Source organism: Schistocerca piceifrons, chromosome 4, assembly GCF_021461385.2.
Source record: "Schistocerca piceifrons isolate TAMUIC-IGC-003096 chromosome 4, iqSchPice1.1, whole genome shotgun sequence".
Lineage (NCBI taxonomy): Eukaryota > Metazoa > Arthropoda > Insecta > Orthoptera > Acrididae > Schistocerca > Schistocerca piceifrons.
Genome location: NC_060141.1, coordinates 249,092,571 through 249,117,886, shown reverse-complemented (window position 1 = coordinate 249,117,886; position 25,316 = coordinate 249,092,571). Strand labels below are relative to the sequence as shown.

Here is a 25,316-nt window from a genome sequence, read left to right as displayed (position 1 = left end):
AAGGTTCTTGTTCACCAACCCAGACATGAACCACCTAGAAATGAAGAGGAATTAATGGATCGCATTCAACATGCTGCCAGTTACATCAGGGCAACGCCAGAAATCTTTGAAAGAGTTCAGCAAAACACCATTTGATGTTATGAAGCTTGTGTCATGTCAGAGGATTGCCAGTTCGAGCAACTGCTTTAAGTAAACAATGTCCTAGCTACAGAAAAGGCCCTTTTCAGGGCCGACCCAACTATCTAGGGTTAAAATTTCATGACACAATTTTTCTCCACCTTGTATTTAATGATCAGAACTGATGTTACTGAAATTAAACAGTTTGTTTTCTCACTTGTAAAAAGTTTATGGCTCCTCATTAACTTCTCTCAATCGAACATCAATAACTCTGCTTAGCAACAGAAGTTAGTTTCTTTCAACTAACTCATGTCACAAGTATTTCAGATGTTTGTGTACTTCCCCTTAAATTGTTCAAAACTACTTGTGATATTCTACTTTGGTACACATTCACCTAAGAAATTAGTCTGCTACCAATGGCTACTCTACATTTATCAATCTGCAATCTTCAGACTGCTCAAAACTCAAAATTGTACACTTTGTTGCTTCACAAGGTTACTGCTCTTGAATATTCAGTCACAAATGTGACTCAGATACTTTCCATAATCACTTTTGTACTTGGATTGCTTCAAAATTAATCTTTTGTCTGCACTTGTGGGCCACTGCTCAGCCATCACCCTTGGTCTCTAGCCACTGACTGACTCACTCCAACAACTCCAAAGCACATGAAATGTGCCTGGTATTCCCCAGCCCTTGCTGTGTAACTTCCAGAACCTTGTGTAATGTCAGCAATATCATTACCACCAGATATGAGCTACTGATACTGGTCTTTAGGAAAGGCATTGATAATAGCACCATTATAGTAGAACTTGTCCTATGCAAACAAGAGTAACCAGCACCTCCACAAACCATGGACCTTCCTTGGGTAGGGTGGCTTGCATGCCACAGCAATATGGATGGCTGTATGAGAAGTGTGACCACAGCAGAGAGGTATCTACGGAGAGGCCGTCTAACATATTGTTCCTGAAGAGAAACAGAAACCTTTCCAGTAGTTGTGAGGGCAACAGTCTGGGTGATTATCTGACCTGACACAGTAGTGTTAGCCAATATGGCTTTTGTATTCATTCCTGAAATTTCTGGCAAACTGCAGAGGTTTGTAACTTCCTGTCATGGCTGTTTCAACTCGGGCTTGTGGCCATCTTCATGTGTATACATTTGCTTCTGTTTCTTCCATCAAATTAGAAAATCTTCAGCCAAATGTAGGAACTGCAAGAATGAAATGCAAGTGGAAAAATGGGTGCCAAGAAATGAATAATTGTGACAGCTATAATGAGGGGGAACAATACATCACCATTTCATAACAGTATAGTAAGCTTTTCTTAAAATTTGTGATTTTGTTGTTTGTCATTGTTCTGCCTTTTATTGTATTTGCTTGAAGTGTTCTGTGTTTGTGTGAATATATCCAACCCCTCATTTTTTTAAGATGAGGAATAAAACAACAAATAAATAAGGGATTAGTTGGATATTTTGTCATGATGTCACATTGTTTGCTTTCAGAAATGTTGGTGGCAACATTCGTGATGGTATCACAGGGTTTTCAGGGTGAGCATTAGCAAACTTAGTAAATGAAGACTAGGCAGTTCTAACAATTTCTGTTAGTTCTCTTTTGAATGTTGATGTTGCTTGGTTTAGTTATTTGCATGTTAGTGTTGGTTTGCAGCATAACATAGCATCATTTGTTTGGTGTGAACAGAAATTAAAAAGCTTGCTGTCAGTAAGACTGATAAATTCTATAATACATGTACTCAAATTGTTAGATATCTATAACATAAATTAAGTGGCAGACAATCACAATTAAGACATTCACTTGTAGCTATCAGCCAAAGCCATTGTCAGTAAAAGAGAGAGACTCCGCTCCCGTAACTATACCGGCCTCACCCTACAGCAACATACACCCTCCAGCCAACAGTTTCCACTCCCTGTGTTCTATTGTCTCCACTCCATTTTCATCATCTCCCACCCTGTTTCTTTGCAGCCTTCTACCAGTGCATCTGCCCATCTTTCCCTGCTCCTCTCCGTTTTTGCTCCTTCTTTCCCCACCTCCCTGCCCCACAACCTCCTGATGCTGCATCTGTTAACAGTCTAGGCCCTGCACTTTTCAGCAGACAACAATCATCTCTGTCCCCATCCATACGCTTCTATCCCCTTCCCCTCCAGATTGCTGCGTGCATCCCACATGATGCATTCCGGCTCGAGATGATGGAGTTGGTCATCATGTGTGCATGAGATGTGCTTGCTTGGTTGCTCATGCGTGTGCGTGTGTGTTTTTTACTGAGAAAGGCTGTGGCTAAAAGTTGTATGTGAGTGTTTTGTAATTGTGACTGTCTGCAACTTGACACATCTTCTTTACGGTAAGTAGCAATCTGTATTTTCCTACATTGTTGATATTCCTACCTGAAGTTTCCATTGTTTGATGTAACATAGGTTATTTCTGTAGTAATTGCAAAATCTAAAAGTTGCTTCCCTTAGTTTCATTGACTTGTAACATTTAAAGTAATAAGCAGTGTGCATAGAGGCTTAATCATTCTAATACAGCTGGATATCAGTTTCATTTCCAACAAGGTGCTTTTTTGATGATGTAACTGCTTTTGGGTAATATATGTGGTGTCACCGCCAGACACCACACTTGCTAGGTGGTAGCCTTTAAATCGGCCGCGGTCCGTTAGTATACGTCGGACCTGCGTGTCGCCACTGTCAGTGATTGCAGACCGAGCGCCGCCACACGGCAGGTCTAGAGAGACTTCCTAGCACTCGCCCCAGTTGTACAACCGACTTTGCTAGCGATGGTTCACTGACAAAATAAGATCTCATTTGCCGAGACGATAGTTAGCATAGCCTTCAGCTACGTCATTTGCTACAACCTAGCAAGGCGCCATTATTCAGTTGCTATTGATATTGTAAAGAATGTACAGACAAGAGCTACGTTCAACATTAATGGATTAAAGTTAAGTATTCCACCAGGTACCACCTTTTTCCTGAAGTCTAAATACCTTGTCCTGTTCCAGACCTCACGCCAGCCTGCGTGAGCTTAAACGCGTGCCTTTCTGCTTCCTCTACCATTAGTGGGTTGGCTCTCATGCCAATCCACAACAATAATATATGTGTTGCTTTTTACAAACAGACGTTTCATTAAACTGAGCATCTGTTGTAATTGTATAGATAAAAAAATCTGCTTTCCAAGCAGAGGCGGAACACACACATAAAAGGAGGTTATAATTAGGCAAGCTATCGGAGCCAGTGGTTCCTTTTTCAGACAGAATGGTTGCAGGGAAAGGAAGAGGGTGAAGGAAAAGGATTGGAGAGATCTAGGAAAATGGGTAATTTTTTGGAAAAGTCACCAGAATCACGGGTTTGGGGAGCCTGACTAGACGGGACAAGAAGGAAAGAGTGGTGGTTGGGGACTGCATTGGATGAGATTTGGAAACCTGAGAGCTTAAAGGTGGAAGTCAGGGTGATATGCAAGACAGAGATTACTGCTAAAACATCATGTATGGGTTAATAAGAGTGAAAAGCTTAAGTGCATTCTTCATAACAGAGGTAGGAGGGGAATGATGAAAAGTAGACAGGTAAGAAAATGAAAGATGTAGGAAACTAAAATGGAGTGTAGAAAGGAGTAGTTGCTTTGAAGAAATGCTGAGATGGTAGAAATTAATGTAAATTCAGGCCAGTGGGTGACGAGAACCAAGGACATGTTGTAGTGCTAGTTCCCACTGAGAGGTTCTGAGAAACTTGTGTCTGTGGGAAGAATCCAGATGGTGCTTGTGGTGAAACAGGCATCGAGGTCACAACTGTCATGTTGTAGAGCACGCTCTGCCACAGGATATTGTTTGTTGCCAGTGTTCACCCTCTGCCTGTGCCCATTCATCCTAACTGATAATTTGGTGGTAGTCATGCCGATGTAAAAGGCCGAACAGTGTTTACATAACAGCAAATATATGACATGCGTCATTTCATAAGTGGCTGTCCCTTTGATAGTACATGTTTTGCCAGTTACAGGGCTGGTATAGGTGGTGGTAGGAGGGTGCATAGGCCAAGTCTTCCAGCAGGCATGGTTGCAGGAGTAGGAACAACAGGATAGGGAGATGGGTGCAGAAGGGGGAAAGGGTCTGACAAGAATATTGTGGAGATTAGGAGGATGTTGAAAAACTATTCCAGGTGCGATGGGCAAAATCTCAGACAGAATTTATCTCATTTCAGAGCATGATTTTAGGAAGTCATGGCCTTGTCAAAGTAGCTGATTAATACAGGGCTGTTACAAATGATTGAAGCGATTTCATAAATTGACTGTAGCTCCATTCATTGACATATGGTCACGACACACTACAGATACGTAGAAAAACTCATAAAGATTTGTTCGGCTGAAGCCGCACTTCAGGTTTCTACCGCCAGAGCGCTCGAGAGCGCAGTGAGACAAAATGGCGACAGGAGCCGAGAAAGCGTATGTCGTGCTTGAAATGCACTCACATTAGTAGTCATAACAGTGCAACGACACTTCAGGACGAAGCTCAACAAATATCCACCAACTGCTAACTCCATTCAGCGATGGTATGCGCAGTTTAAAGCTTCTGGATGCCTCTGTAAGGGGAAATCAACGGGTCGGCCTGCATTGAGCGAAGAAACGGTTGAACGCGTGCGGGCAAGTTTCACGCGTAGCCCGTGGAAGTCGACGAATAAAGCAAGCAGGGAGCTAAACGTACCACAGCCGATGGTTTGGAAAATCTTACGGAAAAAGCTAAAGCAGAAGCCTTACCGTTTACAATTGCTACAAGCCCTGACACCCGATGACAAAGTCAAATGCTTTGAATTTTCGGCGCGGTTGCAACAGCTCATGGAAGAGGATGCGTTCAGTGCGAAACTTGTTTTCAGTGATGAAGCAGCATTTTTTCTTAATGGTGAAGTGAACAGACACAATGTGCGAATCTGGGCGGTAGAGAATCCTCACGCATTCGTGCAGCAAATTCGCAATTCACCAAAAGTTAACGTGTTTTGTGCAATCTCACGGTTTAAAGTTTACGGCCCCTTTTTCTTCTGCGGAAAAAAACGTTACAGGTCACGTGTATCTGGACATGCTGGAAAATTGGCTCATGCCACAACTGGAGACCGACAGCACCGACTTCATCTTTCAACAGGATGGTGCTCCACCGCACTTCCATCATGATGTTCGGCATTTCTTAAACAGGAGATTGGAAAACCGATGGATTGGTCGTGTTGGAGATCATGATCAGCTATTCATGTCATGGCCTCCATGCTCTCCCGACTTAACGCCATGCGATTTCTTTCTGTGGGGTTATGTGAAAGATCCAGTGTTTAAACCTCCTCTACCAAGAAATGTGCCAGAACTGTGAGCTCGCATCAACGATGCTTTCGAACTCATTGATAGGGACATGCTGCGCCGAGTGTGGGAGGAACTTGATTATCAGCTTGATGTCTGCCGAATCAATAAAGGGGCACATATCGAACATTTGTGAATGCCTAAAAAAACTTTTTGAGTTTTTGTATGTGTGTGCAAAGCATTGTGAAAATATCTCAAATAATAAAGTTATTGTAGAGCTGTGAAATCGCTTCAATCATTTGTAATAACCCTGTACATTCCAGACCAGCATAATACTGAGTGACTAGTGGCATGCTCCAAAGTTGTTATTTGGAGAGATCAGCAGTACCAGGGCTGGATGTGAGGGTCTGGGAAATCTGATTTTGACTAAGCTTGTGGGAGAATTACTTCCAGTGAAGGCTAAGGTGAGAATGGTGGGGTATTCCTGTAAAGAGTTTGCATCTGAGCAAATACATTTGCCCCACGAACCCTCCTACCACCACCTATACCGGCCCTTCAAATGGCAAAACATATTCTATCAAAGGGAGAGCCACCTGTGAAATGACATGTCATATTCCAGCTGTTATGTAAACTCTGATCAGCCTTTTATATTGGCATGACTACCACCAAATTATCAGTGAGTGTGAATGAGCATGGGCAGAGATTGTATACTGGCAATACACAATGTCCTGTTGCAGAGCATGCCCTACATGACAATCATGACCTTGGTGAATGTTTCACTACATGCACCATCTGGATTCTTCCCACAGACACCAGTTTCTCAGAATTCCACAGGTGGGAACTACCACTACAACATGTCCTTTGTTTTCATCACCCACCTGGCCTTAACTTACATTAACTTCTTCAGGTTCAGCATTTCTTCCCAGCAACTACTCCTTTCTTCACTCTGTTTTAGTTTTCTACATCTTTCATTTTCTTAGCTGTCTATTTTTCGCTGATGCCCTTCCATCTCTTTCACATATAATGCACTCAGCTTTTCGCTCCTATTAACTCGTACATGATGTTTTAGCAGTAATCTCTGTCTAGCATATTACCCTGTCTGCCACCTTTAAGCTCCCAGGTTTTCAAATCTTGTCCAGTAAAGTTCCCAACAATCAGTCCTTCCTTCTCATCCTGTCCAGTGTCTCCCCTGACTCACGGTTCTGGGTGACTTTTCCAAAATCTGCCCTTTTTCCTAGACCTGTCCAGTCCTTTTCCTTATCCTCTCTTCCTTCCCCTTCAACCCTTCTGCCTGATAAAGGAACCACAGGCTCTGAAAGGTTGCCTAATTATAACCTTTTATGTATGTGTTCTGCCACTGTTTGGTGAGAACATTTTTTTATCCATCCAATTACATTATATTGCCAAAAATAGATTGTTTTCTTTGTTATATGAGCATCTATTGTAACATTCATGCAAGGTATGATGGCATGCTGAAAAGTAATGCCTTCAAAATTTATTTATTTATTTTTCTTAACATAACTTTGTTGGTGTGCGAGAAGTAGTGTGCTGTAATAGTTTCAAATCCGAAGAGTTCGTCCAGATATGAAACACCCTCTCCTTCAGCATGACAGTGCCAGATCACACACAAGTGCTATGACATTTGTAACAATCCAAAGTCTTGGGTTCATTGTCAGCAGTTATCCTCAATACAGTCCCAACATGGTCCCATACAATTTTCATTTGTTTCCAACACTTGAATAACTCCTCCAAGGACTTCACAGTGATGAAGCAGTACAACCGGACGTGAGGTTGTGGCCATGTCAACAGTCAAAGTTCCTGCAATGACGATATCAACAAACTTCTCTCTCGTGTGGCGAAATGTGTTCTTTGCCAGGGTGACTGTATTGAGAAGTGAATATGTAGACATGAAGAGTAAAAATGTAGAATATTAAAAATGTTTGTTTTATTTAAAAAGCTTTAAGTGTTTTAACATAAAAATTCAGAGCCATTACTTTTTAGCTTGCTCTAATGTTTGTCGCTTTCTATTTTTACATCTTTGTGAGCTCTTTGTGTTTAGCACCTGGTTACACAAAACTTTTCTTAGCCACCACCTTTCAATAAAGCCAAATGTGAAAAGTTCTCAGGCTGGCAACAAAGATTGTTTCTTATTAGGTAAGAAATACACTTTGTTTGATGTAATGCTGTCTTTGATCTTGGCACTTTGTCCTACATTTATCCAATGAGAAGATTCCAGAGTACAGCTGTGAAAGATTTGAAAAATTTAAATCTATGGCCACCATGACCTCTTTATTCGATTCCAACAGTTTGCTACCCACAGATTTATTGGTATATGGAAATATGGAGGTGGAAATTAGACAGCACCAGATCTGACAAATAGGAGAGATGCTTCAACTATTTAATCTTAAATACCTCAATTTTTTCCACCAATACTTTATTTTTTTCCTTTGCCAAAACACTTCTGTGAGCACGAGCATTTTCATTGTGAATGTCTGTTTGTCTCTCTCTCTCTCTCTCTCTCTCTCTCTCTCTCTCTCTCTCTCTCTCTCTGAAACAGCTTCTCCCTGCAGGAACCCCTTGAGTGCGAAGTTGCCCCACATATTTTCTGTCATGCAACCACAGTATTGGCTGCTAATGGCAACAAGAGGTGGGAACACAGGTATCTAACAGTGAGTACAGCATGAGGCTGTGGAGTCTCGTTGACCTGCTTAGTAGACAAATAACCCACAGCAGTGCTACAATACCAGTAGTGTTGAGACAAAGCAGAGCAGTGGCAATGATAAACGAAGCCAACATCGTGTTATATTGACACCAACAGTTGCCAAAGTTGAGATTTCATCAGAAAGGAACCCAAGGAGTTCCCCAGAGCGAGAAAGAAGTGGCAGATGAAATATTAGCATTTCTGCAACATAAGTCCATGGAATGTGTGGTGTCATATGCACAACTGTGCGGACAACGTACATGAGTACAATAATGACGATACGTGCTTAACAGTTGAAAGTGATGTTGAAACAGATGTGAAGCCATGTAGTTCATCATCCTTGTTGGACAGCAAACCACAATCCCATTTCAGTGAAATGTAATAAAGGGTAATTATTGTTGAGTACACTTGTCACGAAAACTGATGTTTGCACATTTCAAGGATGCTCCATACATTTCACAGGATCTATTACATTATGCACATCAGATCATGTGCGACATTGATAACAATGATTTCATGGGAAGCAGTGGTTGATTGCATAATTTGAAACAGTGTTACGCAATTGTAAGAAGTAAGATAACGGAATTTTAAACAGTGTCAACTTGATGATGTGCAGCAAACTGCAGAATCGGCCCAAAAATTTGTAGATACGATATTCATAAACTAACTCATACCATCACTCAGTAAGGAATTTGTTTTCAACTCCGACCAATCCTGATTTGAAGAGCAAATGCATAGGAAAACCGACTGTTAGTCGGGATCGTAGGCCGGAAAGTTATTTATTGTGCTGTGAGTAGTTGGAGGTGCTCTGCCCCCAATGATTCTTTCTCATGTACGTGATCTAGCAAGAGCAGTAGGGAATGTTTACATTGCAGCAAGCAATAGTGGGAAAACGGGTGCAAGAGAACGACTACTATAGTATGAGCACTGCTTTTGACCAGTATCTGGTCAAAATAACATGCTGTTGCTCAACTCTTGGACTGCCTGTAAAAATCATACTTCTTTAAAAATCTTAAAAATCATACTCCTAAAACTATCCCTCCTGAAAAGTGTGTTACGTTGCAGTTCACATCACGTGGAACCACTGGACAAATTCAGTCTCTGAATGTTTGTTTTTTCCATGCATATAAAACACATCATCACACTATTTGCAGCTACACCTTAAAGAATGACCAGTTTCATGATAAGCTTAACGACATTGATTGATTGATGTCATCACAGTCTATCAGTTCTCATCACCCATTACCCCAGCATGATTGTATAGGCATTCTTTAAGAGTGGATACGTAGCTGAAAGTCTTGCAAGCTTTGTAACTCAAAAGTTCATCATCGATCTTGATGGTGCATGTGTTTGTGATTACTGTGGCACACCATTTTTCATTTGGTGTTCATGGTGCAAGTGAATGGTTTGTTTTAAATGTTGACGATGTCCATTTTGTGAAGTGTAATGCATACATTCCATAGAAGGTGATCTCTGCTCTTCCTAGACCCTCATCATCTGTCACCATCCTGATACACATGAGGAGTCATTAGCAGCTAATGTTTTTTCTATCATTGTTAACCCAACACTACCCTTACGAAAGACTGAACTTGTGACCACACACTCAAGAGGTTCCTTGTAAGTCATTTCTCATCTGTGAAGTGTGGAAAGCAGAAGAGAAGTGCTGCTGCAACTGTAGTTATAAAGGCAGGTTGGCACAACCAACAAGAGCTTCATTCACAAAAGGTGTGGGTCCAAGTTCATGCCCTGTTCTACCACACTGTTTTGTCAGGAAGTCTCACAATGATACAGGTTCTGCTGAAGAGTAAAAGACTCCAAATAAATTTGTTCTCTTGTTTGTATGTGGTTAGTCTTCCACAAATGCAACTCCTTCTTAGAGAAAACTGTCTCACAGTTGCTTTCAGTGGAAACATATCATAATCTTTCTTCGGATAAGCCTGTAACGTTTGCAGTTTCATATGCCTTCAGTTGCAGATTTCCAACTAATAAATAATTCACTTTCTTAATGTTTTCATTTATGGCTGTAGTTTTGAGAGTCCTTCATGCGGAATATCTTTGACAGAAGTACAAACAAAGTTAAATTCAGTAAACTATTTCTTAACAGTTAAAACCTTCACCAGTCTTTGATGAATTGCCTTTGGTGCTATAGTTGTACACAACAGATAGTTTTATGACAGCATGACATTCCAGTTTGTCCATTTGAATAAAATGCTTGCACAATGGAGTGGCTTGTGTGCCTGAATGAAACAGAGAGCCGTGCACTAGATGCAACAACTTTGAAGGTATATCTGTGGAGAAGCCAAACTAATGTATGGATCCTGAAGAGGGGCAGCAGATTTTTCAGGAGCTGCGGGGAGCAATGGTTAGCAAGATAGACTGGTGTTGTGTTGTAACATTATTTTGATACTATCAACAGATGAAAAGAAGGGGCAACTATAGCCATTACATTTTCTGAGAAGATACAGCTCTACTGTATGTTGTAATTCCAGAGGTACAGTAGTCACCCATTCGGATGTCCAGGCTGGGACTACTGAGGATGAAGATATAAATTGATATTCTACAGGTTGGAGCATGAAATGCAAGAGCTCTTAATTGAGATGATGGGTTAGAGAATTTAAAAAGAGAAGTAACTGGATTGAAGTTAGATATATTTGGAATTAGTGAAGAGTTATGGTAGGAATAACAAGAGTTTCTCAGATGAGTGCATGGTTTTCAACACATGATCACATAAGAGCAATGAAGGAATAAATCTAGTAATGAACAAGAAGTGCCAACTTCTGTATAGCTGTGACCAATTCCTTTCCTTAGTCTTATCCATTTTAGCCCCACATGAATAATATAGGTGTTAACAATACATTAATTTCTAACATCTTTCCTGCTCCTTGTCATATATGTGTGTGTGTGTGTGTGTGTGTGTGTGTGTGTAAACAGACATGACAATCTCAGATATCATTTTGAAGGTGAACACAGATTAGTAACAGCTGTATGTAATATGCAGATTTTGTTACCTCTTAGACAGTTTTGTTAACACTTGGAGACCAAGCCTGAGCATAGCTCAGGCCAGAACTGTGTGTTAAAAAGACCACACCTGAGTATAGGTCAAGCTGAGATTTTCTTAATGCATAGCACATGTATCTGTCGAAATGAACTTCCTTTGTATGGGAGTAATGTACGAACATCTCCCAACCTGCCCCTTGACTGGTGCTGCCTTCTGTTGTCAGTTTCTTGAATGATTTCGAAAGAAACATTGGCAAACGTAACAGATTCTGTTGTGAATGACTGGACCAATATGATCACAGTGACGTAATTTTGTAAGGTTTCACAGTTAGCTGCTACAAATACGTTATGTTTGTTGAGTGAGCAAGAAATTCTGGAAGTTTGAGAGGAAGAAATTGCTCAATAACCCACCTTTTATTTTTTCATGGGAGGATAATTATATTTGCCATCATCATTACTTTATAATTTGTAATCTATCAAAGAACAAAAGTAAATATGGATAATAAGTCTTGAAGATTGACCATTTTTTAGTATGTTTTACTCTTGAGGATACGTCAGTAACAGCTTAAATAGCCAATTTCCTAGGCCCAATATTCTTCTAAGTGTCTGGTCTCCAAAGTTTTAATATTGTTCATACATATTTTTAATAATGTCTGAAGAAACAGACATTGGTGGTGATCTTGCTGCTGTAATAAATTTATGAAATATATATGCAGTTGCAGAATCTTTCTGACATTAGACGCATTAGGTATGAAGATGTTACCTATTGGTGACACATGAAAATTTGTGCTAGACGGGGACTTTTCATATTTCCCACTTGTTACAAGTGGTCGCCTTAACCACTTTGGCTGCCTGACCACCCAGCTAGGAACAACCGAAACTTTTGTGTGTCCTGTCCAACACAAATTGTCATGCATCACCAGTAGGTAATATCTTAAACATAATGCAGCTAATGTCAGAAATTTTGTGCAACTGTGAATAAACTTCTCGGGTCATATATTGATACTCTCTCCAGTTTAGCTTTTATAAGTACCTATTCATTAACATTACGCAGTCTCACAGTTTGCAGTTGAAAATACCTGTATTATAGCTGTTGTAAATATGCATGACCATGCCAAACATGTCCAGACAAGTGTGTTATAATATTTAGAGAATAACTGAATGCTTTTGGGTAGTGTATTACATGGCTAGTAGATTTGTGTCCACTTTTCATGTAGTTAAAGTTATGTAAATACTGAGATCTTAACAGAAGATTCAGATGCCCCTTGTGTTATTTTCTGTAGATATTATAAAATAACTTATCAAGTATTGTGCTGGAAAGTTATAGATATATACAGGGTGTTACAAAAAGGTACGGCCAAACACTCAGGAAACATTCCTCACACACAAATAAAGAAAAGATGTTATGTGGACATGTGTCCGGAAACACTTAATTTCCATGTTAGAGCTCATTTTAGTTTTGCCCACCTACGCTCAATGGAGCACGTTATAATTTCTTACGGGATACTCTACCTGTGCTGCTAGAACATGTGCCTTTACAAGTACGACACAACATGTGGTTCATGCACAATGGAGCTCCTGCACATTCCAGTTGAAGTGTTCGTACGCTTCTCAACAACAGATTCGGTGACCGATGGATTGGTAGAGGCGGACCAATTCCATGACCTCCAGGCTCTCCTGACCTCAACCCTCTTGACTTTCATTTATGGGGGCATTTGAAAGCTCTTGTCTACGCAACCCCGGTACCAAATGTAGAGTTTCTTCGTGCTCGTATTGTGGACGGCTGTGATACAATATGCCATTCTCCAGGGCTGCATCAGCGCATCAGGGATTCCATGCGACGGAGGGTGGATGCATGTATCCTCGCTAACGGAGGACATTTTGAACATTTCCTGTAACAAAGTTTTTGAAGTCATGCTGGTACGTTCTGTTGCTGTGTGTTTCCATTCCATGATTAATGTGATTTGAAGAGAAGTAATAAAATGAGTTCTAACATGGAAAGTAAGCGTTTCTGGACACATGTCCACATAACACATTTTCTTTCTTTGTGTGTGAGGAATGTTTCCTGAAAGTTTGGCCGTACCTTTTTGTAACACCCTGTATAATAGAGGGAAACATTCCATGTGGGAAAAATATATCTAAAAACAATGATGATGTAACTTACCAAACGAAAGCGTTGGCATGTTGATAGACACACAAACAAACACAAACACACACACAAAATTCAAGCTTTCGCAACCAACGGTTGCTTCATCAGGAAAGAGGGAAGGAGAGGGAAAGACGAAAGGATGTGGGTTTTAAGGGAGAGGGTAAAGAGTCATTCCAATCCCGGGAGCGGAAAGACTTACCTTAAGAGGAAAAAAGGACAGGTATACACTCGCACACACGCACATATCCATCCGCACATATACAGACACAAGCAGACATTTGTAAAGGCAAAGAGTTTGGGCATTCCTCTGCCCAAACTCTTTGCCTTTACAAATTTCTGCTTGTGTGTGTGGGCGCGCGTGCGAGTGTATACCTGTCCTTTTTTCCCCCTAAGGTAAGTCTTTCCTCTCCCGGGATTGGAATGACTCCTACCCAGTCCCTTAAAACCCTCATCCTTTCGTCTTTCCCTCTCCTTCCCTCTTTCCTGATGAAGCAACCGTTGTTGCGAAAGCTTGAATTTTGTGTGTGTGTTTGTGTTTGTTTGTGTGTCTATCAACATGCCAACGCTTTTGTTTGGTAAGTTAAAGAATCATATTCAGAACTATAAGGAACCAATGCAAACTGAAATAAAAAAAAAAAAAATAATCAAAGCAAGTACTGACTCTCTTGTTACACTGCCTTACACGGTAAACTTGTATCTGTAACAAGATTCGGGACTCTGCGTGTCATATTTCATCTATCAACTATGTTGTGATTCCTTCAGCATATTTACTGGCAAAACAGACTACAGGAGTAACAGGTGTACTGCTGGCTGTTGTCTAGTAGACACAATATTTCTGCTAGCACCCTGTCTCCATCACCAGGTATGCTGATGAACTGACGTCCTGAGACCAAGCAGTTGCCTTATCTTCCTCCCCTCCCTCCAGCCCTCCCTCCTCACTCCCTCTCCCTTATCTCCAGGAACAGTGTCAGTGTTTCATAGGTCACAAACATCGGAAGGCACATATTGGCTAATCATGGGAGATGCCTGCAGCTACAGAGGTGGTGCAGGCAGCATAATTGTTGCCACTTCGCTCACCTAAGAAGTCATATTTTGTGTTTGTTGAGTACCTCATTATTCTCGTAGTTGAGAGAGTAACTTGGCCACGATTTATCAGTCTGTCATTAGATTGCTTCGTTAATGGCACAGTCCCAGTGTGTGTGTGTGTGTGTGTGTGTGTGTGTGTGTGTGTGTGTGTGTGTGTGTGTTTTGCTCTCCTGCAAGTAACATGAGGATGTAGAATGAGATTTTCACTCTGCAGCGGAGTGTGCGCTGATATGAAACTTTCTGGCGGATTAAAACTGTGTGCCGGACCGAGACTCGAACTTCTGTAAAGTTTGGAAGTAGGAGACAAGGTACTGGCAGAAGTAAAGCTGTGAGGATGGGGCGTGAGTCGTGCTTGGGTAGCTCAGTTGGTAGAGCACTTGCCCGCGAAAGGCAAAGGTCCCGAGTTCGAGTCTCAGTCCAGCACACAGTTTTAATCTGCCAGGAAGTTTCAACATGAGGATGTATCTGTTACGCAACACCCCTTAAGAGTTTTAACAGAATACAGGGTTCAGTTTTTCTCTGGGACATAATGCTGCTGACGGATGAGGAATTAAATTGAAATTTGGAGAACTGAGGGTTCCACTGTGTATGTTGTGTATCTCAAGGCCTGCCAGACAACAATGTTAACACTGGAGTGTTATTATCCCCACTTTTGAGGATGATTCACGTTCTGTGAAATTCAAAATTATGGGCTACCATTGTGATGTTTCCACCCCAATGTAGACTTTCAAATGCCATTGTTGCAGGCATTTTCCTTCCCATTGTATGAAAAACCCAGTTTGTCAAGACTATGGATAGGCACTTCATCAACACTTGCCTTTCTGTGTCAGTTGAGGAAGTAATGCCCTTCCTGATTCTCAAATTGTGATAACATAATTAAGGAACATTAAATCCAGAAATTTAAAATCTCTGGTTGACTCTCATCTTTTGAAGCTTAGAAAAAACGAGATCTTTTATATGCCATTCCAGTGCTATTATCTTTTGCCACTACTGTGTCTAGGTCATCAACAGTACCTGGAGTATTGACTCCCTCGATTCCAATGACATTGGCCTCTGCTAGTTGCACAGGGTCCTGGTGCTGTCTGTTCCTCTTTGGTTCCAAACCCCATAGTGGATAAGCCCTCACAAGAGTCCCGACCCTCTAATGAATTTTACAATAAAGAGACGAAATCTTCAGAGACGGCTACGTCGATGAGCCTGCAGGTGCGAAAACTCCCCACACCGCTGGTCTTGGAACCTATATTCGTCGATTTGATTCCTCCCCATCTGGTGATCTGCCTTCCTGTTTTGCAATCTCTGTTGATTTTCAAGAAATGCATTTCATTGATCATCATTCCCCAACCTTTCAAAGTCAATGTGCCTCCTGTCAGATCCATACTGGTCCCAAGAGAGCTGTAAGTTGATTCACTCTGATGATATCAATGAGTTGGACTGGTTCTTTGTATCTCCAAGAGAGTATTTTTTATTCTCAGATCTAATGCATTAAACTCCTATCTCCTCTGCCAGCCACATTGATCATCCCTCTTTAGCTCTTTTTATTTCTACCTCACCCAGTTTCACTTTCTTAGGAATGCCCCTTCATATAGCACTCCGATGAAGAGAGGACTTCAAGAATTCCTTATCCTTGATACTAGCTGATCTGCATGGTGCCAGGAGGTCAGTTTGTCAGTGTAACTTACGATGGCGGCAGGGTCACTTGTTGAAATATTATACCCATTGAACACGGAGACCCGGCAGTAAACCTGTGCACTGTTATGCAAACAGCCATGTGTCTGGTGGGTGAAAACAAGCATTTTGTTCCCCAAGCTTCCCATTTGTTTTTTCTTTATATATTTCAGTATGTGTACTACATTGATTGATTTGTTGATCTAAATGGGTATTTCACTAGGGCTTTTCTCTAGTTTTTACAAGAAATTTTGCAATGTTCCTTGATTATATTGCATACCCCTTCTTCCCATTGGCTACTGATCTCAACCTTTACTGTCTGCACCCTTATCAACAATTCAGACAGTTTTTCTTCAGAATTAAACAATTACATGTGAGATTCATTTTGCATCTACCCTGGGTTTTGTTTTCATTGTGCCAGTTTTGTTTTCATTGTGCCAGTTTTATTTATTGGTTGTAAATCATACTAATTTTAGTAGCTGTCTACAACAGCATTTTCTGAACTGTTACATCACCCTTTTGCATGATTGTTTTTATTCAATTTTTGTTTTGTTTAAGTTGTATTACCTTCACTGGATACATGTTCGTGTAACTTCAGAAGTTTCTCTGTCAACTTCTATTGTCTGAGAGTGCTTTTCCTGTTCCTTGTTTTGTCTTTCCTGTTATTATGCTTTTGAGTGATGTAAGACAGTAATTTTCCAAAACATTGAACTTCGTGGTAGCTCTGTTGTTTGTACTGAAGTTACTCTGTGACATAGTAGAGAGAACTTGGAGAATTATGAGAATTTAAACTTGGACACACTTGTAGATGCTAGAATTGTTTGTAAAACTTTAATAAGAGTAGAAATCTAAATACAAAAGGAGTATTCTTGAAAAGCTCAGTGCTAATCCAGCTGTGATGGAATGGCTGTAGGGATATTATACAATAATGCTGTATGATGAACAACAACTATTATGCTTTCTGCAACATCTGAATTCAATCCACAAAAACATCAAATTTATGATGGAAGTGCAGAAGGCTGGCTGCCATTTCTGGATGTCTTGGTCAGTTGTAAAGGAATGGATCATTGGCTCATTCTGTTTAGCGTAATCCCACACATACAGATCTGTATTTGCAGGTGTCTAGCTACCACCACCGATCGCACACTATGGACATACTTCAAACATTGCTGCAGTGTGTGTTTGTTGTGTCTAATGGAGACAGCCTTGCAAAGGAACTGGAACACCTATAGTCTGTGTTCAAAAATAATGGATATTCTCCACATCGGATCACTTTAAGGAGGAAGAAACTTGACCAACCTCAAGATCAAGAGCAGGAGTGGTGGCGCAAGTCCAGGGTGTACCTCCCACATGTCGGCAATATTTCTTCAAAATTAAGCAGAATCTTAAGGAAACTTGCCAAAGCAATCTTCCACTCAACCACAAAGACCCATGCTCTTTTCGGTTCAGCAAATGACAGTCTGTGTTAGCAGAGGGCTGGAATCTACAGAATTCAGTGCCAGTGTGGCAAAGCCTACATTGGTCAAACAACACGCACAGTGCACAGAAGGTGCATTGAGCATGATCATCACACTCTCCTTTCATAGCCCAATAATTCAGCAATAGCTGACCATTGTATCTCTACAGGGCATTCTCTGGATTATTCTGCCATGAAAGTTTTGGGCTTGATGAGATCCTTTTGGGATTAAATTATAAAAAATCCATGGAAATAAGTTTGGCAGAAGATTTTATTAATTGTGATGGTGGGTTTCAACTTGTTAAGGCATAGGACCTGGTGATTTCTTCAGCATCTTCTGAAAGAAAACAAAACTACTAACATGCCTAGTGACAGTTAATTTTTACTATTGCAACATCTGAATTTTAATGCCAAGAGCCCACATTCTGACAGAGAGCACACGTGTTGTATCACCATTACACATGTGCCTGTGTGCCGTAGATGGAGCAGTATTTGAAGAAAATCAACTTAGGTCACTCATATAGCAGCTGCCTTTGCACATGAATCTCTTTACCAATTTTTGGTATAACGTTAACGATGTGAATTAGCACTGTCCAGTGCAAACAATGAACAGCTGAGTGGTTGTGCTGCAACCCCAAACTTCATGGAAACTTGTCTCCAAGTCCATATCACCTGTGTTAGGTAACAGCAGCAGTGAAAATGATGTTTACAACAACCACATTTTAAAATACAAATATTGACTGACACTGGCCCAAAGGTAGAAAATAAAGCAAAGAAAGATGCCAGAGCCATATAACCTCTTAGAGTCTTGAAAGTTGGTACAAAGCCTGATTTTATTGAAACTGATATTTCCAAGCAATAAGGATACAAATAAGTCAAAAATATAGAGAAAAAAATTATTTTCACTTTTACATGTATTTCTCAGATGGTATCATATGTGATACCTGTGGTCTATGTTAATACAAAGTAATGCATATGAGTGTTACAAAAAAATTATTCTTAACATATAAAATAATCCTATTTTTGTGAGAGAAATGTAACATAAATTCAAATTCACTTCTTGTGAAAAAGAGCAAAACAATTTCTTTCAGATGTAAAGCGCAGGAACATTTGACATGTGCTGCATCATACAAATGTCAGACCTCTACAACCCTCTAATCTGCATTTTGATCTATTTTTCTGTATTTTGTTCATCATTTGAGGCATGTGCTTAGCATTTGATACCCTGAATGGCAAAGATGGTAAAGCTTTTGGTGCTCTTGCCCGTTTTGCTGGTGGACCTTCATAATCACCACCTTCATCATCATCATCAAGCTTGAAAGCTTGATATTGCATGATGTCTTTTCTCATAAATTTATTACTTTGCGGTGCTTGCCTATATTCTAGCCAAGCTGCTGCAACAGCAAAATCTATGAGGTGGTGGATCACGCGTACTGTCCATTTATTAGTTCTGCTTCTCATTGGGTATTTTCCCACTACCCTATACAGGAGATCCACACCATCCGTATATTTGTTATATTTGGTAACTGCATTTGGCCCAGGAATTTGGACATAAACCTTAACTTTCTTTGACGAAAGTTGGACAACGGGATGAACACCAAAAGCAGAAGATGCAACGTAAATAGGTTTATTGTCAAACTATTTCATTGCAGCTATTTTTTCATCACTCCTTACAACCTGATCAAAAGAACCTCTGCCCTCCCTTTTCAAATCTAAATTTCTCTCTTGAAATTTACAGCTTTTGGAAGACGATTAGCCATTATAGTCCCAGTTGCTAAGATTGGCCCATTAGTTAGGAGACTATCTAGTAAGGGGACAGATGTGAAGTACCTGTCAGTGTATATTAGTGACCCATATGGCAAGGAATCTGATAGCTTTAGAACAACATGCCCTCCAGTATTAAGGTTGTCAGGTACTGGAATTTTTCCAGACGTGATATCTTTACCCTTTCCTTGGCATAGCAAAAAGTCAAGTGGTATACCGTTGGATGTAGCTAGCACAAAGTTCAGGCCAACTGGGTGAGGTTTACCCCTAACATACTGTCTTGTTCTTACTTAGGTCTCTAAACTGTATCATCTGCTCATCTATACATGTATAAGTTGGTCAGGGATTATTTCAAAATGCATTTCTTAGTCTGTCAAGGAGTGGTTGTATCGTCCAATAACTGTCACTTCGTTTGGTTTCTTCTATTACAGCATTGTCATTAACCAGTTTCAGATTATTTCTTATCAGGTAAAACCTGTCCCTGCTAACTGTATGTGTACTCATTGAGAATGTGTTGGGAAAGGTGAACACGTTATCCAATCTAGGGAACCCCAATAATGCAATCGGAATACTAACCCCCCAAAACTTTCTTAATTCTGCTCCACTACAGTCCATTGACTTTCCTGTTAGTGTAACATGACATAAATGTATATAATAAGCCATATCATCAAACAATGTTTGGTCAATAAATTGTGTGAAACATTCAAATGGCAACTTCACAGTTGGAATTTCAGGTGCTGCAAATTCTGATACTTCAGGATTAAACGTAGAAATTAAAGTAAAATAACATAATTCTTTGCAAAACTATACGTTAAATGTGCCTTACAAATTTGTATTTATCAACTACTTACTCTGTCGTGTCTCTCCATTTTGCACCTCTGTGTTGGATCTCACTCAAAGGTATCCCATCGTCATCTGGTTCTGATGACTCATCAGCTGCTGGAGTTTGTGATCTGACAGCTATATCAAGTTCATCTTCTTCTCCAGACAGCTCAAATTCATAAATATTTGGACCTTCCACTGCCAAAAGTTCCACTATTTCTTCATCAGTTAGCCCTACAGCAGGGAAAAATGAGATACCCAGTATATTTACATGTAAGGGAAACACGTAATGTAATACAGGATAATGACAACAAACTGAAGAACATTTAGCAAAACATGAAGAAACAAACACACGTGCCTCTATAACGAAGTAAACAATGACAGGAGATTTATAGTAATAATCCTGAGGTATCAGGGATGATACTTGCAATTAAGTAGAACATCTTGTTCATGAAGAGTAGTTTCTCAGTAGAGATGTTTATTTACGGGATAAATGAACCATTTGCGAATATAAATATGCTTCTAAATGTGTGAAATTGCAAAAGATAAGAATATTTACCTTTTTTAATTCCCGATGTGGTGCATGCCACCGTAACACTCACTTTCCAGCTGCTGCTGCCACCTGTTGGTGACGTGAAGAAGTTTGAACAAATGACATATGGAATGCACTGAATGTATACTGTGTGATACTGGCAGGCTGTCTCGCTACAGCGGTTGAAAAACACGTAAAAAACTTTTAGATTAGAGGTATCACGTATGATACCTATGGAAACTAGAGGATAATTAATAATCTGAAACATTCCAGTTTTATGCAGTGGGCAGGGGGCGGGGGCAGAAATTGTTGATGTAAGGTCAACATGATTAATCATAATATTGTCAGAGCGTGATAAAAGAAATGAAATATTTTTGAGAAGATAGTGGTAAGTAAAATACATTATGAAGTGGTAACACACTCTCTTATTTTGATCACATTATCAGTACAGATTATAGCAGAGAAACCCTATATTGCTATGTCATGGCTAGCATAGCTGTCCCTCTCCAAGCAGCATTGGCATATGGGAGGGGACATCTGTTCTATGCTAGAAACGCTGTATGCCTTATCTTAACATCTTCCCAAGAAACGTCTGAGAATGAGTGATGGGTTAGTTTGAGGTAGATGGAGAGGCTGGAAAGAGGAGGGAGATAAAGTTGGCAGATGTGTGCATTGAATGACAGTGAGCTATTTTAGGGTCCTAGTATGAACTCAAGTAAAGAGTTACACACTTGCATAATTCAGTGGAATGGCACTTTGGTCAGGGAGCTACATTATGAAAATAGTAATGCAGCTTTGGATATTCACTGTGTTGTGCTGACCAAAATGCAAATTTAGTGAAGTGGATCGTTTTAAAAAATTTTGACTGTGTCCACTCTTTCAAGTGGACAACTGAATAGTTCCATTGCCCACACAGAATGCTACACAGTAGCTGTAGCAAATGTGGTAGGTGCTCTCTCAATATTTCTGTTCTTAAGAGGATAATACAGGCCTGTTGCTGGACTGATATAGGAAAATATGAGGGGTTGGAACTTAAATAGTGGCAACTGTTCATTCACAACTGATAGAAAAGAGTTACATGTTTGCACCTGTTACTGTCCTTCAGAGTAGTAACCAGCATTGTGTAGAACCAATTGCCAGTGATGTGGAAGCCGTAGTATACCGTTAGCAGAGCCTGTTCTGTTGATGGTGCGAATGGAGCAGTCTAAAGTTATGCTGATATCCTAACGCATTACATTCCTGCACAGCAGACCATCAATCACAGTATTAATGTTCATTTTTGGAGTATCACCTATGACCAGCTTTGTGAAAGAGGCGGCGACACTTTCTGCGCAACCCGCCCGTCATTTTGCACGCCAGTGTGTGGGTGCATACAGTGCAATCTGTGGCTGCTCTGTTCGGTCGATGGGACTGGGAAGTACTGTACCATCCACCACACTCCCCACACTTAACTCCCTGTGACTTTGATTTGATTCCAAAGAGAAGGAACTACTTCGTGGCATTTGCTTCAGAACTGTGTCAGAGATTCGACAGGCAGTAGACCGCTCCATTTGCACCATCAACAGAACAGGCTCTGCTAACGGTATACAACGCCTTCCACATCACTGGCAACAGGTTCTACACAATGCTGGTGACTGCTTTGAAGGACAGTAATAGGTGCAAACATGTAACTCTTTTGCATCATTTGTGAATAAATAGTTGCCACTATTTAAGTTCCAACCCTCATGTCAGGATGTGAGAGATGGATCTTATACTTGTCATTGACCTCTTGGCATAGAGAATGAGGAGTCAGATTGGTGACAGGGTTGGTATAAGGAAGGACTAAGGTATTGTGCAACTTCAGTGACAGATACCATTTAAAGTGTAATGAGATGGTTCCTGCAGTGGGGGATTCATTTTGGGGCACTGTGAAGGAACTTCCTGTAGGCAACTGTGTCTGCATAGATACGTTGGCAGCGCCGGTGTTTTATGGTTTTTTATGTGGTTTGACCCCACAACAAAGTCTTTCATTCAAAACTTCATTGTCATATATTTAATCTGATGAAAATATTTAGTAAGTGAATGCTCTGCCCATGCGATTTCTCCAAGTCCCACATTTTAAAGATGTGTTTTGATGTTACTGTGGATGATTATTAAGTGTCATGAAATTCACCTCAAGTTTCTGTAGTTTCATTGATATTGTGCCTCTGACATTAATGCATTAATGAAGTTGGAGGAAGTTTTACCATGAAAAACATATACAGTTCTCATTGTAGCCTCCCCCCCCCCCCCCCCCCCCCACCACCACCACCCGCCCCAAGTGTTCAGTGGTGTGAGGAAGAAACAAATAATGGTGCACCTTCTCAGATGGGTGCTCCATTTATCTTTAGCAGAAAGACACAAGAAATATAAAATTTTGCAAATCCATTAATCAAGGGTGTAGTCAAGTGACACACTTAGCATTTGGAGACTGTATTCTCTAATTTCAGTCTGTTTTCATCCCATGACAACTGATTAATTTTTTTTTTTAATTGACTGCTGTGAAGCAGTCTTGGATGATGAACAGTAGAAGGTTTCATTATATTCTTGTCACTCTTTTGTTAGTGATGTAACTGATGCATGCAATTCATCTCTCATTATAGAAAGTTATTTTCTATTTTGTCTAACAGTTTTTCATTGCAAACCTAAAGATGTGTACAAAAAATTATAATCTGTTGCAGAACTGTAATGTCGAAACCAAGAGAATTTGCACATCTCATTAAAAACAAATTTGGAAGTGCGGATAATATTAACCAGCTAGCACGTAAGTGACAATTGTATTCATAGTTTACATTAACATAAACAGTCATACTACTTTTTATATTCATACAGTTCTTTGCAGACATGTCATTTGTTTTATACTTGAACTAGATTCTGCAATTGGTGGATGAGGGACTTAATGTAGGCTTGCTTTTCTGTAAAATATTAAATTAATTAATTTTTTTTTCTTTTGCATGAATGTCAGCTTTTGAACTGCTTACAAATAAAAAATTACACACAGTTAGTCAAGGCAGGGTTAATCTTGGTGCCAGTTTATGCTCACAAGTAAAATGTTACAATTTTATTTTCCCGTACTGCAACATAATACCTTTTTCATGGGTATTTTTGAACTTTATCATAAATACATAATTGGTCATTATAGTGATTCCTATAATTTTATCAACATAATGCATCATACTAGAAAATTTCTTTGATATATTCAAAGCTACTGTTGGATGCTGATTTTATAAGAATGGAAGTATAAAACAAGCCATGCAGTTACAAACCAGTACTCAATATAGCCGTAATAATTCTGATATGAGAATAAATGAAGAACAATTCCATAGCAATCGTAAGAACAGTGACTTAATTTTCACTTTCGTTTCCCTCTTTGGTTTTACTCCTGTCTATCTTCTGGTGAAGTGTTACTGTCTTTTACTGACATACAGTCTGTTCCACGAGAAAGTGTATGCCGTTATCTGTATAAAATAAAAGACACTATTATAAATATAAATTTACATGAAAATACATGTTATTACTAATTTTTAAAATTACTTAATAGTTAATCCAGTCACTGCCAATATCCCCCCTGCGTGTCTGGGGGTTAGAATAGGCTCGAGGTATCCCTGCCTGTCGCAAGAGGTGACTAAAAGGAGTCTCACACTTTTCGACCCCATAAGTTTAGGTCCCATTTTATGGTTTGACTGGCCACTTTCCAGATTCTACAGAAGTGTGGACCATATGGGGAAGGACGCCTTACGTGGTGCAAGAGTTATCCATAGTGCCCTTAGATTCGATCTCCTGAACCTCTTGTCATGGCTTTGCGTCTCCACCTGCAATTCAACTATTTGGGCGAGGACACTTTCCGGGGTATGTCATCTTTCGCTCCCATGACTTAGATTTCTCTGCACCCAATATCCAGCATGGTAGCAGTCCATTGTGGTGGGGCCGTAATGTACTCATGTACAGGGATCACACTGCTGATGCCTGAACTGCAATGGCCATCATGCCAGGTGGCCAATTCCAGGTGTTACTTGTTTGTGACCAGCTGGGTGATATTCCTGTTTCTGTCACTCCCCATAAAAGCCTCAAAATGGTCCAGGGGATTATTTTTCCACCACAACCTCCTCTTGCAGTCTGATGATGAGCTTTGCACCAATCTACAATGGTGGGGTGTTCGTTTCATCCAGCGCATTTACAGGGAACCCAAAGACAACAGGATTGCTACTGGTGCCTTCAATTTGCCCTTTGAGGGTGATTTGTTGCCTGAAAAGGTCAAGGTGATGGTTTAGCACTGTGACATTAAATGATACATCCCACCCCCTTTGCGGAGCTTTAAGTGCTGGAAGTTCAGGCACATGTCTTCCCACTGCACTTCCAGCGCCACATGTCAAGACTGCGGATGTACACTGCATCCAGATACTCCCTGTGTGCCTCCTCCCACTTGTATCAGTTGCAGAGAGCAGCACTCTCCTTGCTCGCCAGACTGCACATCACTCCAAAAGGAGTGGAAAATCATGGGAATAGAAGACCCTGGACTGGTTGACTTATGAAAACACTAAACGTAAATTTGAATGATTACACCCCATTCGGTTGATGTCCACATATGCTCCAGCTACAATACCATTGCCATCACAAGTACCAGTCGTACTACAGTCTGTGCCACAAACAGTGGTCCCTCTGGGCCTCCAGAATACATCTGCCTTCTTGGTGGTAGTGGGAAAATCTCCGTCCGTTGCTCCCAAAGTACCTACTTTG

At 40.4% G+C, this 25,316-nt stretch overlaps 1 protein-coding gene across 4 annotated transcripts in view; it reads left to right on the top strand.

The window, feature by feature from the left end:
- Positions 1-25,316, top strand: part of LOC124794778 (transmembrane and coiled-coil domains protein 2-like) — a 189,678-nt gene that overhangs the window by 85,395 nt on the left and 78,967 nt on the right. For 3 of the 4 annotated variants that reach the window (XM_047258412.1, XM_047258413.1, XM_047258411.1), the window contains 2 exons: positions 1,615-1,659; positions 23,261-23,343. In XM_047258412.1, coding sequence (XP_047114368.1) covers positions 1,615-1,659; positions 23,261-23,343 — 128 coding nt within the window. The remainder of the gene's footprint in view (positions 1-1,614; positions 1,660-23,260; positions 23,344-25,316) is intronic. The other variant, XM_047258414.1, reaches the window with a different exon arrangement.